The sequence below is a fragment of the Vicugna pacos genome, chromosome 2, assembly GCF_048564905.1.
Source record: "Vicugna pacos chromosome 2, VicPac4, whole genome shotgun sequence".
Classification (NCBI taxonomy): Eukaryota; Metazoa; Chordata; class Mammalia; order Artiodactyla; family Camelidae; genus Vicugna; species Vicugna pacos.
The window spans coordinates 2,977,487-2,996,880 of record NC_132988.1 but is presented as its reverse complement, the minus strand read 5'-3'; the positions used below and the strand labels follow the sequence as shown (position 1 = coordinate 2,996,880).

At 41.6% G+C, this 19,394-nt stretch overlaps 1 protein-coding gene across 1 annotated transcript; it reads right to left on the bottom strand.

The window, feature by feature from the left end:
• Positions 1-886: 886 nt before the first annotated feature.
• Positions 887-16,326, bottom strand: TDO2 (tryptophan 2,3-dioxygenase). The gene is made up of 12 exons (XM_006213581.4): positions 16,195-16,326; positions 15,867-15,972; positions 14,552-14,642; positions 12,433-12,503; positions 11,298-11,425; positions 9,945-10,131; positions 8,497-8,604; positions 5,641-5,752; positions 5,225-5,282; positions 3,712-3,791; positions 3,021-3,111; positions 887-1,475 (listed from the first exon to the last, which is right to left on the bottom strand). Exons 1-12 carry the CDS (start codon positions 16,227-16,229, stop codon positions 1,322-1,324), a joined length of 1,221 nt encoding a protein of 406 aa, XP_006213643.1. The 5' UTR covers positions 16,230-16,326; the 3' UTR covers positions 887-1,321.
• Positions 16,327-19,394: the final 3,068 nt, after the last annotated feature.

The window sequence follows — 19,394 nt, the reverse complement described above, 5'->3', positions numbered from 1 at the left end:
CTGACTTATTTCAAAGTGAGTGCCTTTAGCCCCCATGTTACTTGTCCCTGTATTTTTCCAGCTTAACCCCCATTGCACTCTTTGTACATGTACATACACACACACACACACACACACACACACACAGAGACACCCCCCAAAGCCATGTAGGCAAAAGCAATTATATATCATTTAGAGACGAATTAGACAATGTGACCCATAAGAAAAACTTGTGATTGAGACCAAAGAATAGCTCGGTTCCACCAAGAGCTTGCTGCTCGCCCTAGATAATCGCCCCAGAGCAAGGCTGGCGAACACTCCAGCATTTTTGATGAGATTTTGTACTCCCCTCATAACAGAAATTTAACTAAGGATTGCCAGACCAAGCTAGAAAGAGAAGAATTAAACTCATGTCTGATCTAAAATCTCAGTCTAACCCTCCTTACTACAAATGAACTGGGTCGTTGTCTAGTCTGTCTACCTCTCCGTTCTTCTGGGAAAAAAACATTCCTTGCTCCCTCAATTCTGCTGTGCATTAGGGTGGCTCTGCCTCCCAGACCCTGAGCCCTGGAGCTGGGAAAAGCACCTTTCCCTTGTGGGGGTCCGGAGGTGCTGGGAGCGGGCACCCAGCCTGAGGGAGGAGCCCGTGTACCACAGGGAAGAAGAAAGCCAACACCTGCAGAAAAGAAGAGGGGAGACAGAGGGTCCTCAAAGTTCCAGGAGTGCCATTCTCCAGGAACTGAGTCCATCCCTGTGGGCTCAGAGCTCCCCAGGGGCCTCCCAGTTCTCGGAGCTGGTGGCGTCATTGTCCGGTAAATCCCTCCCCCCGCCCCCAGGTTAGTTTCAGATAGATTTCTGTTGTGAGCATCAAGTCCTAACATACACAAGCAATGTTTCCAAAAGATCATATGTCAAAAGGCTAATTTTTATTATTTAAAACTTTTGATTGAATAAGCCTCTGTACAGAATGCATATTTTATTGCATGAAATATTTGAAATAGCTGAAGTTTACAAGCTTATAAAGTGTGAAATAATGAGATGATGATTACATTAAACGGTTACATTAAAGTGAGTATCTGAGCCATTAAGTTTTTAACAGGGAAACACTCTGTGTATAAGTTACAATTTACCTGGGTTAATTTCTTATCTTAATGCTTAGTCTCATATCCTCACAAACAGGAGGCGATAAAATTATTCCTAGGATTGAATCAGAGCGCCACAGTGATCAACTATGTATGTACATATATCACAGTAGGAGTCTATATTCACGAAAATTCATAGAAAGTGAAAAAAAAACACAGACTGAGAAATCCGTGTTCTTCATAGATTTCTGCAGGTGGTTTTAGTCTGATTCATCGCTGCTGAAGTAGGAGCTGTCACAGTACTCAGCCATGTAAAGGAACTTATGAACAATTGGGTTCATCTTCGGAATCCAGTGTCGGGGAACCAGATACGTTGAAAGATTAAATAAATCTACAAATACCTTGTACCTGTCACTGGAAAAACACATGTATACAGATGTTTTAGACTTATTGACATGGAATATGGTAAAATTTCTCAGATAATTATTATTTTGCTCTAACATTCAATGTTACATTCTGTATTATATGTTACATGTTGTGTATATTAAATAGTATTAGTTTTAATTTGCTTCATTTTTAGTCCACATCCAAAGGTCACACTCATAAAGCAATATTACATGTTTCAGTGAGCTGGGTCAGGCTGTTCCAGATTAGAACCCAGAGTTGTTTTATTATCATGCCACCTTCGTAAAGATAAAGGTGTGTCCTCAATTTCTCACTTTTAAAGGATGGTGTGCCAAAAAAATTAAATGTAAAGCATCCGTGTGCCTAGTTGTTTGTTGGAAAATGTGTCCCACCTGTAAAGAAGCTGTTTATTAATAATGCAAAGGCATTAAAAAACTGAAGTGCCATCTTAGATTTATAAAAAGAGTCACATTTAAAGTTGCTTTTGTCTTTGTCAGTCAACGCTTGGCAGTTTCATAGCGGAAGAACACTTGTCTTTGGAGTCAAATCTGGGTTCAAATTTCGCTCTGCCCCTTACACCTCACCTGACGTCACCCGGACAAGTTGACTAAACCGCAGTGTGTGTTTGGGTTTCTGACTCTGGCAAATAACATCTACGGTCCCTTCCTCCGGCCAGGCCTCCGGGGAGATTTAGCGAGGCGGAGACACCCTAGGGACGCGGTCTGTGCCCATCACCCCCACCGCCCAGAGGCGTGGCTTTTTGTGCCAACGGTCATCTACGTCTCACGCTTGCAGAGCATATCCAGGGAAAGTGACAGTGTATCAAAGTGATGAGAATGCCGCCTGCGCATAACGTGGTCAACCCGGTAGTAAGAGCAGGGATGAAAACAGTGCACCGTAAAGAATTCGGGGGCCGAATGTGCGCATCTAATTTATTCCGGAGCCGAGTCCCCTTTCCCAGGGGGCCTTGCAGTTTTCCCAGTTTTCGACTGTGTCTGCCTGCTCCTATATCCATCTATTTTCATAACATTGTGAATCCTACGTAAAATAAGGACACGGATGTCCTAGAAATCTCTCCGGCACATGTTAAGGGCTCAGCCCACGTGGACCTGGTCCGGAGTGGACGGGAGCAGATTTTATGCTCTGACGTAGAGTCATATTGGCAAACAAGGGACAGTTTTTCAGCTGTGTCATTCGTCTGGCCAGGAGGACATGAGTGGAATCAGCGACAGCTGTCTTACTCTCGCCCAGACTTGAGCCAGAACGAGCTGAGAGCGGTTCTGCTTGGAGTAACTCGTTCGCATCCGCGTAGATCCTGCGGCCTTCGGGCCCATGCCTGCCTTTCCTCACAGGACCAAAACGATGACGTCTGAGCGAAGGATCTTTACCATGACCTCCGAAGGCTCCAACAGGAATACTTAACCCAACGAGAAGTGAGTCCCAGCAGCTCAGGCCGGAGCAAGTGTAAATGAGGTTCCCCGACGACGCATGTGGACGCGGAGAAACACGAGTGGGTGACGCCCCCCCAGATCCGGAGGTGAACCCCCCGCTTACCTGACTGTGGAGCGCAGGTACTGGTAGCCCGAGGACCCCCCGGTGCCGGCTTTGCTGCCCAGCATCCGGTGCACCATGCACACGTGGTTGTCTAGACAGACACACAGACTAAGTCCCTGGACGTTTTCTGCCGGACGTTCCACGTGGCTCTGAACCCGAGGGCTGGCGGTGATTGCTGCTTCCGAGAGCAGGCTCGCACCTCATCGCCCCGCCGCGTGGGAGTGCGGTGGCGCCCCGAGGGCCCCGCAGGTGCGCAGGCTGCCTGCCCGTGACTCCAGCCACCCTCACATTAGTCTGAACACCGCGACTTTCATGAGCCCCACCTTACTCTGTCTTTAGGAGACACTTCCTCCATTTAAAAAAAAAAAAAGCCCAAACTATTGAAAATACATTTTAAAATTGTACTGACACAAAATGAATAAATCTCTATGATCTATTAAAGCATTTGCTTTGACCTAAGGTTTATTGTTTTCTTCTGATTATCTGACAAAACATTTTCATGGACCTCAAAGTCCCATGAACCCTGAGGGCTGGGCCGGCTGCGTGTGCGGGATGGGTCAGCCCTGAGAGAAGTCGCTGAGCTGATTTTGCACAAAGCAATCAACAGACACACAGAGGTGGAGAAGGGATGAGGGAGGGAAGGCTGGGTGGGGGAGAAGGATGGTGGGGTCAGGAAGGAGGGGGGACTTACATCTCCACTTGGTCATGAGGGAGTCCACATCCATGAGGGAGGTCAGCAGCTGGAAGGGGACCTGGAACCTGGGCTCTTCCCTGGAGGAGAAACAATCATAATCATCATAATAATAACAATAAGAGACCTGAAAATTCAGTGTGTTAGGAAGATAGTGCATTTTATCATCTGTTGGAAGGGAAACAAATGTCCCCTTTGCCTCTGAGGGGCTGCAGCAGCTCCGGCTCACTCCTCAGTCTCCCTTTCCTCACCTCAAAGACCAGGAGGATACCACACACCTTATAGCACGTGATTAAGGAGTCTCGAACATTCCTTGACTTATAGGAAGCAGCTAGCCAGAGTCACACCTGACATTCATTCTCATTAAAAGGCAGACTTGAACACTATCTCAGAGTTTCTGGTTGATAAGAGCCAAAAACTCCTTCCAGACAAAGATAGTAAAGCATAAAAACAAAGACTGCTCCTTAAAGTGTCCTCTAATACAGCTGTTTTCCCTTTTTCATCTAAGCCTTCAACACTCAGTCCTTCTGCTGAGGACACACGAGCTTGAATGGCATATATTTACTAAGAGTTTAGGAAAAGCATCAAAAGGTTTTTTATGCTGCCATTCTGAAAAACAGATCTGAGAGGATTTAAAAGTTAAATCGAAATTGACACAACATTGTAAACTGTACCTCAATAAAAAAAATTAAATCTTTAAAAAATTAAATAAAAAGTTAAATAAAAAATTAAATACAAGTAAGACATCTAATAAAGATAGGGTTTGGGGTTTGTTTTGGTGGGTGTTTTTGTTTGTTGTTTTTGGGGGGGTTCCTTTTTACTAGCATGCTATCTGTTGCTTTGACACATTTAATTTTTGGAACACAAAGATGGGATCTACACGTGGAGGAGGAGGACGTATATGGACACCTCAGACACTTGAGACAGTGAAGCGATTTGACTTGAAATTGCCAAATAAGTAAAACAACAGCTTTTATTCATCCATTCTTTTTCATCTTATAAAACAGGAGTAACAACATTGTCAAATGACAGAACACATTTCACGACTGAGTTTCTGAGACTGATTAAACTTTGGCCCTACAGGACATTCAGTGTCACACGACACTTCGCGGAATTTAATCAGAAGGATATTTGATTGATTTGTGTGTATTTTTTTTTACATTTTTTATTGATTCATAATCACTTTACAGTGTTGTGTCCAATTCCAGTGTTCAGCACCATTTTTCAGTCATTCATGGACATATACACACTCATTGTCACATTTTTTTCTCTGTGAGTTATCGTAACATTTTGTGTGTATTTTTTTTTTGCCAACTACAAGGATAAAACTGAACTTTTGTTATTTAAAGTAAAAGAAAACCCTCATGAAATGTCAGCTTTTTCTAAGCTTTCCCCCAATCTAAACGAGTTTCTTTAAACTACGACTGCAACTTATAAGCCTTACACGTGATGCATTATCTGCATCTACTCCTCAGTTTTGACTTCGACTTCCCCTCTTTTGATTTGCTTTTACCTGTAGAAGTAGATCATCAAAGCCCCCTGAAGTGCTCTGTAGGACAGCCGTCTTTCCCCTGCAAGACATGTAGCAAGTGCTCATTTAACAGGTAAATTAAGGTACTCTGACTAATGTGGCATCATCACCTTAAATAATTAAGTGTGCCATGTTTTTAGAAAGTAATGCAAATGTTACTTTCAGTATTTTATCCCTTAGCTTGAATTCAGGAAACTATCATTACATATATATACTTCAAATTCTCCAAATCTTTAAATGTCTTGTTAGGAAAGCCTGATATAGAATACATTTAACTTCCATAATCAATAAAAAATTTCCAGATCCTCTCAGGGGACGTAACGTTCATTTTACTTCCCCCGTGGAAGGTTTGATACAGTAACATTCCAGGGGAGGATCCTTGGAATAAGAACACCTACCTTTACTAAGAAGATGCTCATGACGTTTCTCATCGAATAAGGACAGTAACACCTCTTTCTGTTTCTGAAATTCAGCCATTTGTTCCTCTTTGTCTTCTGACTCTTCCTTAGCCTTGGGGGAGAGGGGGAAGCACTGCATTAGCATTCCCAAGAGTGAATAGATTCTCCTTTTAGGCAACATTGCTTGTGAGGAATGGACCAGCCGGAGGCAAACAGGGAGTACTTCGAATATTTACTGCATCAGCTAACCCTACAACTGGGAGATGATGGCTTACGAGACAGGCTCTTCCTCATATCCACTGGTTCTGTCCTTTTGTTTAAGGTTATGTGATCTGTTAAACTCAAATATTCTCCATAAATATCATGAGAAATGGACTCGTGAGCGAAACTGAAGGTAATAACAAGTGATCAGTCAAGATCTACCTTTAGACAGTGATTATTTAATATAAGAACATAAAGACATTCCATGTGGGGAAAGTTAAGAATTCCTAGTCAGAGAAACTAATCATTCTGTTGAAATTCTATATTCAGTAGAGTGTTCTGTGAATACAATTTCTTAGATATTTTTCACTATTATGTTTTTATTCATTTGACCCCTATCGATTCATTTAAGGAAACTCTTACTTGCCTGCCTAAACATGTGCTCTCCTTACAACCCACTTATCTGGGCGGGAGCAAAAATCAGCCACCCCAGCTGTTTTCAGTTTATCAGAACAGCCATGCTGCATGGTAAGTAAGGATGTGTAAGGATGCTACGGCCAACTCATTATCCATTTATTCATTATCAACTTATCACACTATCCATAATGTGATAGAGATACAGTTGTGAGCAAAAATGAGTTTCCCAGATCTCCGCCCAGTGGGAATAAAACATTGAAAAATTAAACCAAATTGCAACCACGGACAGTGTTGTAAAGGAGCAGCGTAGCGTCCTAATAACTTACAGTAGCAGAAGGTCAGCAAAGACCTTCCTGAAGTCTTCCTTGAGCCAAGACTTGAAGACTGGGAGGAAGTTACTTGGGGAAGAGTACTCCAAGCCCAAAGGATGACACAAAAAAAGACTCAATGGTAATAAATTCAAGGAACTAAATTCAGCTTAAAGGAAATTCATTATACCTGGACCACACAAGACCATGAAACACCTTGTAGACTATGGTAAGAATTTTTATCTTTATCCTGAAAACAACGGGAAACCATCAAAGAGTTTTATGCAAAAGGCAATTGTGATTAGGTTTGCATTTTGAAAATATTACTCAAACTTTGGGGCAGAGAATAAATTGGAACGGAGCTGAACTGGGAGGTGCACAGAACAGATGAGGGGCTGGGACTCTAGTCCAGGTAAACAACAATGGCGAGTGGCCCTTGATGGGGGTGGGTAGAAAAGGGGGGGACTCGAGAGCCATTTCGTAGGTAAAATCAGTAGGACTTGGTGCTAGCTTGAAGAGGTGGCTGAGAGAGATGGAAGTGTCAAGGATCAAGTGGGTGTCTGTCTTAAACTAAATGGTTGATAGGAGAAAAAGTTCTTCAACCTGGAGAAGACCAAGTTGATTCAAGAATGGGTGCTGCTGTACACCAGAAACTGACACATTGTAACTGACTATATGTCAATTTAAAAGAAAGGAGAGAAAAAAAGATTGGGTGGAAGGGGAAACTGAAAGTCTGGTTATTTTCAGTGTGCTTTTGAGCATAGCAAGAGGCAATGAAAATAAGGTGTGACATATATGATCTGAAATTCAAGGAGCTCTCTAAGCTAGAGGTAAACCTTTGTGAGTCACTGGTGTCCAAGCAGACGCTGAAGCAGTGGGTACAGATGAGCTCACACAGTGGAAGTGGGCAGAGGGAGAAAACGGAGGCTCTGAGCCCACGTGCTGTGAATCCCCGACGCTTACTGGTTTGAGAGAGAAAAATAAGCCCATGAGGGAGACAGAAAGCTCAATGAAGACGTCACACTGGTACCAAAACCTCGAGGGAAAGGGTTCAAGAAGTGTAAGTAGCCGTTAATGCTGAACGCCAGGAGAAGAGACGTAAAATGGAGATGAAAGATGGCCACTGAGTTTGTGCACATGGAGGCTGCTTGTAATGATGGGGTGAGCCTGCGTCAAGGTGAGAATCCGATGGGACGCAAAAGGAATAATCATGCCAACTGCTGTCCTAAACGCTCTACAGATGCGAGCCCAATGGGATGTCCGTAATAATCATGTGAGGTAGACGCTCTTATTTCCTATTTTGCCAGTGATGGAAGTGAAGTGAAGGGCGTTCAGTGTCACAGGGTCGTCAGGAAGTGAAGGTGGGGCTGGAGCCCAGCAGGGTGACTTCCAAGTCCGCGCCTTAGATGCTGCCCCATACAGCCTCCCGAGAGACAGCACTGAAACAACCCTTTCAAGAAATATAGTCGTGAAGAAAGGTGAGGGGCCGTGACTTGAGGGAAATGAGGTATCAACAGTACTTTTTTTTAAGTGAGAGAAACTTGACATTGTCTGAGAGCCAAAAAGAAGTACCCAGCAAAGGCAGACCAGTGAAGGGAAGCTGTAGGACTAAATACATCGGGTTGACTGGTCCTCTGTGAGCCCGCTTCTATCTTGAATTGGTCATGAGGTGAAAGTCTCAATAGAAATGAAAAGAGGTCTATTAATCTCATCTGTTCCTCAAAGAAAAAATCTTGTTGACAATGAACTCCTTAATTTATTTGTAGTGTTCATAAATAAAATTAAATCAAGCATGTAATATATACCAAGCAGGTGTATTTGTAAAAGAAAAATGCTATAAGGAAAATGACAGATTAAGAGGAAATTGCTAAAATAAAATTCCCAGGACTACTTCTGAAGGAAGCCGAGTTTACTTTGGTGTCATAATTACCTGAATCCTGGTGAGTTCTTCTTCCAGGCCTTTGACAATGTTTCTTTCAAACTTTCCCCAGAAGTTAAATCCATGTGGCTCTAAACCTGGAGTTCTTTCCAGCCATGCCTTAAATAAATATTTTTCAAGTGAATACATTGTAAAATTTAAAATATATAAGACACTTTGTAACTAACATTTATGAACTTGGAACAGGAAATTTTCATAGTTTTGAGAAATATGTCAGTAAGGATTTTTTGTGTGTAAATATTTTCTCTTTCCTTTCAAGCATATTAATAATATTTACTCTTTATTAGGAAATATATTATTACAGAAATCCCAATTTTGTCCTGAAAATCTATGGACATATCTATACATTGTTTTAATACTGGTTTTATAATACTGTTTTATACTGGTTTACTCTCAAAATAGTTTATGTCTTAGGAGTTGAAGGAATTATGACATGTAGAAGCTGTGATCTCTTCCACATGCAGGGACATTGTATATGCAGCAATGTTGAAATGAATGACCTTTTCAATTATTTTAAGATTCCACAAGATTTTTAATCTAAAAATAAAACCAAATTCATGCATCTCTGTGGGTTCTTATTTAGCCTATTTTTGTTTTGAAATCAGCTTTGTGATTTTTTTCTTTCCTTATTTTTGTAAGTCATTAAACGATATTACCTCTCTTCACCTAAATCTGCATTTACCATAGCCAGGGGATTCATGAGCAGAGTATAATTCACTAAAATAAAAAAAAAATTAACTTGCAAAGGAAGTCTTTGTGAAGGATCAAGATTCTAAAATCCTTCTTTAATAATCTACTTATGTAGAAGCAAATTAACAAACCCTCAAGACTATTTATAGACCCAGAGAGAATTAAGACACAAAAGGGGAAAATTCTAAAGAATAGAATCTTAGTAATTTAGTTTCATTAAGAAAAATGCACAACTTGTGGAACTTTTCAATCATGGACTATTTTAAAGAAATAAAGTTCATTAAATAAATAAGCATACCCAATTTAAAAATCAGCTAATTAAATGTTGCTTAGCGAGAATGTTTAAAAGGATTATTTTAATAACATAATGAGGTTATTAAATATTAGCAAACATGTTATTATATAAATGTTTCTGGAGTTCTCAAGGGAGTTCTTAAAATTTTAATTAGTTGTATTTACAAGTTTAAGAATTTCTATAAATTCATTCTTAATGACAGTGAATGCAACCCAGTTCTGATATGGGCTTTAAAATTCTGGTCCAGCAGAAACTAAGTGAACCTGAGGTATCGAACCAGACCTTAGAAATAGAGGGAGTGCGTAGCCCAGTGGTAGAGCGTGTGCTTAGCATGCACGAGGTCCGGTCCTGGGTTCAATCCCAGAACCTCCTTTAAAAATAAATAGGTAAATAAATAAACCTAATTACCTCCCCCACCCAAATATAAATAAAAGAAAAAGCCTCAGAGGTGTACCTCCACCAGCTGTAGGAGCGTTTGCTCCTGCTCGGACTTGAGCAGGAGCTCGTTGTCTGCGCCTCTGAAGTTGTCGCGGTAATGTCGCCTGTTGTAGGGAACTCTCAGACTCTGGAGAACCCCCATCTTGTTCTCTAGCAGTCGGAACTGCAGACTCTGGAAGCCGGACGCCGGGGACAAGTACTCTCTGTGCGAACAGGCGGGGAGGGGACAGAAGCAGGGAGAGATGGTGGATATTGTATGTTAGTCGCTGGAGCAGTCCTTTCTGTTGGGAGAGCTGGTGGGTTTTGCTCTCCTAGGCGTGTGTCCGTAGAGCTGGCCCCATGGCTGGGACCTCACCCAGATGAGGACAGTGAGCTACTGGAATATCACCACGACTGCCGGCAACTTAAAGTTGGAATGTTTGTATAGTTTGCCAAAGGTTATGTGTGTGTGTGTGTGTGTTTACATGTATGTATATACACACACATAAACATATATGCACCTGTGTGAACTAAACTGCCTCCTAAGATAAAGGCAGGTGAACACTGAGCAATATTTTTTATTCGATAGTGCTGAAAGCGTCTTTAGAAATATTATTCAATTTATCCTAAAAGTTCAAGCCATTAATTTCACCACCTAGAATTGTTATGAGCACCCGTGAGATCCTACAAGCACAGCGAGTGGGATGTGGCCCAGCACAAAACAGGCCCTCAATAGGTGTGACTGTCCCCCCAGCCCCCGGGCCCACACCCTTGTAAACATCCTTCCTCTCACTGCCACTGAGACGTCCCTCTGTTAAATACGCTACAAAGGAATTCGACTGCTCTCTGTTCGATTTTCAACCGTGTAGAAGACCCGGCCTGTGACATTGTTAAAAGCACCTGACGGTCTTAACATTTCTTCTCAGACTTTGGTATGAAAAAAGCTTTTATATGTATATGTGTGTGTGTGTGTGTGTGTGTGTGTGTGTATCTCATTCTGGAAATATACAGCTAAAATTTCTACTTGACCCATAACTTATACTGACAGTTTTGCTGACATGCTTCTTTAAATATCATTCCTGTTTCTCTTTCATTTTCAGTTTGGAATCATTTAAATTTAGTTGTGTGTATTCTATCAGCCTTTTTAGCCATTTTCATAAGTTGTCTAAGATCCTTTTGGGGTAAAATTAGGGCACACACGATAAACTGAAATTAATGGAACTTGTTATGTGCATAGGTAAAATGGAGGAATAAAATATCTTCAACAGCTGCTCCAGTGCTCCGATGGTCTCTCCCAGGTGCTCCTAGTGACAGAGTGTCAGAAGGACAGGCTTCTCACGCCCAGAAAGGAGTGGTGACCCCCCACCTGTTTACGAAGCCACGTGCACACCTGAAGTCATTGAAGTCCAGGGCAGTCATGGTCTCCAGGACGGAGAACTGCTGGACCAGGAGTTTGAGAATCACCACCACTCGTTGCATTCGGGTGACAACCTTCAGCATGTTCCTTTCGTCCCTGACCTGGTGGTTAAGACACGAAGCGCTGAGTGATCAAGCCCCAATTCTAGAAGACGCAAACTAGGCTGTAAACGACGGTGCCTCCCTACTGATTTTCTCTCTCTTTTAAAGAGGAACATTGGGACTAAAATGTGCCTTAAATGCATGTTGAACTCAGAGCAACTCTGAGTTGTGTGCAAGGGATGTCTGCAAAGTCGAAATCATGTTTTCCTTTAAAAATAGAAAACTACATGGAAGCAAGGAAATTGTGGCACATGCCTCCTGCTGATTTCAAAGTAAAGGTGTCTCTTAGTTTTGCTTTAAGGAATAAAGGTCACGTGGGGTCTCCGGGGTGAGATTAACTCTGAGGAGGTCTGCTCTCTACTGAGGCTGCAAGTTGCCATCGGCCTAAGTGGGGACTCCGTCCACAGATCCAGGAGGATGGTCTGTGGACCCACGTTCTCTCTCCCAGCCGCGCATGTGGAGCAGGGGTTCCAGGTGGAACGACCCAACCTGTGTCCTGTGTCCTCCAAGGATGGGACGGGTGGGAGCAGGAGGCGGGCTTGGGAGGGGCGGTGTGGGAGCCTCCCCGGGCCCTCGGCTCTGCCTTCCTCCCTTCCTGATGGTCCTTTCTGGCCCCTCCTCTGCCCCTCATGTCTTGTCTCTTCCCTCCTCCACCTCCTCCTCCTGTTTCGCTTTCCTCATCCTTGCTCCCAGCTTCCCACAGCAAACATTCCTAGCAATACAATCTGGTTCCTGTTCATTAGAGAATCTGCACTAGCTGTCCCAGAAATCTACCGTCATTCGTAAGAACTTCTTTGAAAGGGAAAAGGTTGAGTCTTAATCCAGGGGCTTGAAGCAAAAATTTGAAAGGAACCTGAAAGCAAGGGTAAGGTAATCATGAATGTGGTTTTTTTATTTTCTCATTAAGTAATAACTCCCCCATTTGGTATTAAACGTTTCCTATTAATAATATTTTCCACATTCTCCCCAAAAAAGCATGAAAAGAATATGGTGACATAACAACTCACATGGCCATTCTGAAAGATCTCACGGACAGAATCCAGCTCCCAGAGGATCTGCTTAAACCAGAGCTCATAGGCTGGAATGAGAGAATCATTGTCAACTGGGAAGTTACGGGAGCCTTTTGACTACAATGAGAGGAAAGACATGGTTAACACATCAAAAGAGAAATAAAACTGCAATTTAAAAATCAGTAACGGCCACTGTAGCCCCATTTTATGCTACAAGCAAATATTAGTACTAACATTATAAAAGCCTGCCTTTGTTGACGGGTTTAATACGCCAGGCACGTGACCTCCAGGCTTTAGTTATTATCGTGTTGATTTCTCTCAACAAAATATTGTTTGTGTCTTGTAGGTTACGCCCCATGAACTGATTCTGACTGCCCAGGCTGGGGCTGTGCCGAGGGCAGAAGTGATGCTCAGCTTCGTCTGGAAGACAAGACGTCAGCATTCATTACTCTAACGAAGAGGACAGGTTCTTGATTCTAGAGACTTAGACTATCACGAGGGGGACAAGCTTCTGAAGAGTCTAAAACTCTGTCATATTCATCTGTTCCCCTTGGTTCCCAGCACAGTGTCTGGTGTAACATAAACACTGGGTGATGATTTTATAAATAGAGGAATTAAATGGCTAATGTAGTCATTAGAGGAGCATGGAAGATCAGTCATCTTAGCGATGGCCAGCACATTCTATTCGGGCTTCTGTACTAATTAGGGGAGTCAAACTATGCCTTTAAATTACAGTTAAGGAGACTTCGGGGGATCTAATTTTCATATTTGGACAAAGAGCCAATCCAATATTTCCTGATCAGTTTATGCATCCATTTTTCAGGTTTAACTCTGTGTGGCTAAGTCCCAAGACCCACTGGCGCGTGTCTGACGGAAGGATGGAAGGAAAGCCCCCATCAAGTGAAGACAGCTGCCATTCCTTGTGTGCTTAGTGCCTGCTCTGCCTGGGCTAAGGGTTTCATGCACGTTGTCTCACGTCGTCTTCACAAGGACTCCATGAATGAGGGGGTACAGTCATTCTTTCCATTTTATAGATCGGGAAATGGAGAGCATTTCTGGTCCAGAAATCTCACCAAGGTTACACGAACTTTAATGGTAGAAATGGGATTTTAAACCCTTTTCTAATTCCAAATCTGTGCTGCCCTGCTGTGATTCCTCCCCTGTTAATTTTGTCTTGGTGTGAGTCACCAACAAAAAAATAAAATAAAATAAAATAAATTTAAAAAAAAAACGAAAGAAGTAACACATGAAGCTAATCATTTTCCATTAAAAAATTTTTTTTAACACAAAGGTGTTGATCATTTCAGCCAGACAGTAAGGAAAACAATCATTTGACGAAAAGACACAAAGAATTGGGAAAGAGAAGCAGCATCTACAAATGGAGCATTGACTAGCATGAGTCCTTGGGCCTCAGATCACGGTGCTATGACACAAACAAGCTTTTTTTTTTTTTTAATTTTGAGCAGCAGGAGGAAGGCAGCCCTTGGCCCCCAAACTTTCCGCTTCTGACACGAACAATCTTAGAGTAAATCTTAATGTTTTGGGGGGTCACCTTTGTAAGATAGATATTCATGAAATTCTGCACACAATTTCAAAGAGTTCAGGGACTTCCTAAACCTCCAAAGTCATGGACGCCTCCTTTAAAAACCACTACCCAGAGGTTAGAAGTCTGGGGAGTATAAGCACACATTTTAGACAAAATTTATATTTCTGTTTAGTACCAGGTTTATACAGGCCATGTGGCAATTATACTAAATCTGAGTGATCTAGTTTTTAAAAATAGTTTGTTAAAGTTCCAAGTTGAAAAATAATAACATCTTAGCTTCCAAATTCTTGTGAATTCCGAGTGATGGAAAGTCCCCTTGGATTTAGGACAAAACTAAAGTCCTACCTGATCCAATTAGCATTGAGTTAACAGAAAGAAGACTGTTCTAAATCCCAGAAGGAGGGCCTATGAGAATTTATCTGACAGCACACTGTTCATTCTCAAGGGCTGCTAACAAAAGCGAGCCCTTGCTCCACCAGCATCTTGGTGGTTAAAAGGGCTGGAACTTCCCTCATTATTGACGGGAAGTCCCCGCCAAGCACTTACCGCCTAACCTTTTGGGCCACTTACCTTGATGAGTTATGATAAAAAGATGTTCATCGTGGATTTTATTTCCTTTTATTTCACTTTGAAGTTCTTGTGCATTCAGAACTTTTTCCAGCTTTAAACAAGAAAAGAGAAAGACCAGTTGTGTAGAAACTTCCAGTTACAAGAGGAATCAGTTATGCGGATCTAACGTACAGCATAGTGATTACAGCTAATGCCGATGTATTATCTACTTGAAAGTTGCTAATCTTTCTTAATCATCTTAAATGTTCTCACCACACACACACACACACACACAAATAAATGGTAATTACGTGACGTGATGCAGATGTTAGTTAATGCAACAGTGGTGATCGCTTTGCATCAAATCAACATGCATGCACCTTAAACTTATGCAATGTTATATGTCCATTATAGCTCAATAAATCTGGAAAAAAAGATTACAAAAAGGGCTGATTTTAAAACTGCACGACTTGATTTTCGCCAACTTTAATAAGTAGAATACAATACTGAAAAAGTCTCCTGAATCCCAAATTCTCAGGAACCCATCTGTAGTCTTTTAAACAATGAATGTCCCCTCATAAAGCGTCAGTTGGCTTTATGATTTTTATTCTTTTCAGAAGAAATTATATTTGGGAGGATTCTACCCTAGCAAAGGCTAGTGAACTCACTGAGAAATCACATACATCCCTTCTATCTCATGAGGTTATCATGAAATCTTGATAAATTGTTTAGCCTCCGGTGTATCTGCTGTTCTTTTCTTCTCTGCAAGAGTCCCTTCTTGGGAGATCTTAACACTGCTTCTCAACTCATCCTTAGAAACCCATCAATAAGGACATCAAGAGCTCTAATCATTTCACGTCTTAAAAATAATCTCCAAATACCTCTTTGTAACATCCTTTCATCTCCTAATGATTTCAAGAAAGCATGTGCCTTCCACATTTCTACTATATGATAAAGAATTAAAAAGAGATTTTCTAGATACATTTGCCATTTTGTAGCCTGGGATTTAGCAACCATGTCTTACTTAAACAAGTTGTGCAACGCCTGCCAGTAATCTGCGCTTTATCTTATCACGAGTACACCTTGCCCGGATCCCACACTCTCCACCTTTATTGTGCTTCTGTCGGACAGGTGACCCTTCCCATGTGAGCCTCTTGGGTTGTTCTAGCAGAACTTGAGAAAGCATAAATTTGTATGAAAAGAGGTATCTTTAGGACCAGAGAACTACTTGGTGACTGAGGGGGGAAAAAAAACACCCACCTAATATGAAAATGTCATTTAGCTGAATTTAGCGCCTACAAGGCCAGGTTAGCCTGGCGAGGACGCCGCCACTTACATGCAGGTAGTTCCCATAGATAAGCCCTCCTTTACTGGCTCTGTTCACACCGCCTTGTGATTGGTCATCTTCACTGCCTTCTACAGACAGTTTTTTCAAAGCATATCTGCAGATGAGAGAAGTGAGGAGGAAAAAGTAAAGCTGGACAAAGCACAGTAACTAACGAGATGAGACACAAAAATTCCCCTTTGGTAAGTTCTTAAAGTAGCTTATTAAACACGGGAAGAAGGGTGACCGTTTTCCATGCACTTGAAATTCAGAAATTAAAGCATTCGTTCTTGGCAGTCCCAAGAGCTTAGCCATACTTCAAACAGAGGGCAATACTCACCCAAAGTTGTTTCCTAAAAATGGGCAGCCACTCATGGTGACAGCGCAGTCAGAGGAGCCCTGAGCTCTGACACTGTGACAGCACTGACCTTCCCAGATGTTCTCAGCTGCCTTTTATGCACCTGCAGACCCGCCCCAGCCAATCAGCCTTCTGTGTCTGTTAGCCCATTTGCAAATGGTATAGAGGCTGAACTTCGGTAAACTTTAGAGCACATTTGTGTTTGGGACAGTCTGTTTGCTAAAAACATGAGCATTCTGCCAAACTGAATAGTTGACTTGCCAAGTTCTGCTTTCATATGCAAAGTAACAAACATTAACTAAATCAATAGAAAAAATGTTAACTATTCTATTCCAAGAACACCTGTAGCAAAATGTTAGCATATATAAGAGGATGAGCTTGTAAAAAATAAATAATTATTCTCTCCGTCTCAGATTTGGATATTCTTATGACTCCAAAGGCAATCATTGAACTTGAATGTCTCTGGGGAAAGAAATTCATTATATGACAGGCAGGATTTGTGCTTAAACCCCATTTCCATCCCATCTTCCCAGTTCTTCTGGCCTAAGTTTCATCTAATAATTAGCGGCAGTTAATTGTTGCGTTGGAACTTCCACAGACATGAACATTTTACTGGCCCCCTGTGGTGTACTGCTCACAGGGCAGTGGGAGGCATCCTACTTTGTCTGCAGATAATTTGAAAGCAATAATAATACACCCACAGTTCCAAACAATGTCAGTGCTAACATAGTCTTCCCAGAAAGCATTATTTATTGGTCTAAGTTCTGACCTGTTGCTTTGAGGACCAGGCGGCCAGGACAGAAGCGCCACCCCTCATCCTAGGTCCACCCTGTGATGCCTTAGGAACCACCGGGGGGACGGCACTTCTGCATATTTCACGCTCCAGAGTTGTTGAGCTGTGTCTAATTTACCGAAGTCATTAGAAGTCAGAAGCTTCATTTCGAGTCTTGACTCTACCACTGGCTAGTTGTGGGATGTGGGAAAATTAATTTAACTTCTATACAAATAGACTTCTTCATCAAAAGAAATGAACGTATTCAAGATGGACTGTAATTTCGAAAATCTTGATCCAACCTACAATTCTGATTTTTATGACTCTACAATAAGTTGTAGTGTACATGCAGTCTTGCAGCAGGATAAACAACGTGCAAATGTCGCAAGAAGCCTAGGAAATCGTCTAAGCCACATCCTAGATCCCTCATATTCCTTTTGGCTCTTTACAGATCCCTCTGGCAGTTGCTTCTACCCAGGACAGGGGTTTGTCAGCAGGAGAAGCAGTGCCCTGGCCCAGAGCCTTAAGAAAGAGCAAATATTTAATAGCTCCTCTTTCTCCACTTGGTTATTCAATGCAGCAAGTGTTTACAAGAATAAAGCTAAATACTTTATTCTATTCTCATTAAGCCTTTCAAGTGAGAATTGTTCTTCACTTAATGGTCCACATACTAGTGGAAGAAATAAGGAAATGTTTTTTGACTATGAATTAGAAAAATTAAATATTTAAGATACAAAGATTTTCTTTCTTTTCTTTTTAATAGCATTCCACTTGGATCTCCTAAGTACTGTCAATTCCTTGGCTTGCCTGAGCAACACCAGAACTGATTACTCAAAGGTTTGAATTCAGAGCATCAGGGAAATTATAAGTTAATGAGGAAAAACTTGGTTCCTTCAGCCAGGACAATAAGTAACAATCGCAACCCCTCAAACACATGTATTCCCATGAATTTTTGCAATAGAAAGTATTATGAAATGTATGACTGGTGATAGTCTGGTCAGTATCTTGCCGATGCTTACATGTTGCCTCTTGGGCACCAATTTGTCAATCGGATGTTCCCCTCATATTGAAAATTTCTTCTTCATTATCAAATTTAAAATTTCTTTTTTTTTTAAATTGAGTTACAGTCAGTTTACAATGTTGTGTCTATTTCTGGTGTACAGCACCATTCCTCAGTCATACATAAATATACATATATTTGTTTTCATATTCTTTTTCACCATGAGCTACTACAAGATCTTGAATATATTTCCCTGTGCTATACAGTAAAAACAGATTAAAAGTTTCTTTAACCAATATAGTGTTCACTGCTCCCAATACATTTTAGCTACTAGATATTTTATATGGACCTTCTAGAAGTATACTTAAAATCAAAGAATCAAAGCTCAGGGTGAGACCTCAGGCACTACAGAAGATAAAAAGGGGAGAATGTATGAGTACATGCATGGCTGGTGGTAATCCTGTAGAGTCATTATGTCTCTTTACGCACACAACTCTGCGTACACGCAGATTACAGAAGGAATACTCGGCAGGCAGAGCTGGTGGATGAGCGTGCTTAGAAGACACAAATCATGCCCAATTCTGAAAGAAACCCTAGAAAACATCTAATCTGTTTTAGAAGTAAAGACACTGAAAACCTGGGAGACACAATGACCTTTTTTTCCCTCAGATGTGTCATAAAAGAGTATTAAAAGAACATCCAAAATAAATTAAGATTTTTTTTCAAATAAAAACCTATGTTTCTAGCTCTTTGTGATTTCTAAGACTAGGAGATAGAGAAGTGAACCCATGAGATAGAGCAAGAAAAGAGAATTAGCAAGAAGTGGGGGTGGGCTAGATTTACAAAGCGATGGGGGTTTACTTCATTCTTTCAGCCATTGCAGTGTTGATTTCTAACAGAAGCACCTGTAATCTGTTGTGGAATGTTCCATTCCGCCCTTCACATAACCCTCAAAGCTCGGAACTGCTGCAGTCCCCCACCCCACCCTGCAACCCAGTTGTTCTTACTCAACGGTGAAAGACTGTCGCAGACACAGAAACACGAACCCAAGAGGGGAGTTCTCATGGATAAATGGCCCAGCATCCTATTTTTCAGAAGATAATTCTGAAGGCACCCTGCACCCTTCTCCAAATCTCTGGGAGGAATCCCCAGTTGTCTACAGCATTGATCTCGAAAACGAGTCCAATTTTGGCTTTTCCCCCTTCCCTTCCTGACTCACACTCCCTACCTCCTCACTATTTCCTGCTTATTTCCCAACTAAGTTCCCTCTGCTCAAACCCTTGTCTCAGGATCTGCTTTGGAGAAAGTCAAAATAATACATCGAGGTCTTGTTCATCATGAGATGTAAAACATTTAGGAGCTAAATAGTTACTTTTTTGTTTTTCAAAATATTTTTCCTCTCCAAGCAAA

What these genes read in the sequence shown, in the direction of transcription:
- TDO2 (XM_006213581.4), bottom strand. Translation starts at nt 16,229, where the DNA reads ATGAGTGGCTGCCCATTTTTAGGAAACAACTTTGG. An exon ending in TTGATGATCTACTTCTACAG is followed by an intron (nt 3,792 to 5,224) that starts GTAAAAGCAAAT and finishes TTTCTCCTCCAG; the next exon opens with GGAAGAGCCCAGGTTCCAGG. An exon ending in TACCTGCGCTCCACAGTCAG is followed by an intron (nt 1,476 to 3,020) that starts GTAAGCGGGGGG and finishes GTGTTTTTCCAG; the next exon opens with TGACAGGTACAAGGTATTTG.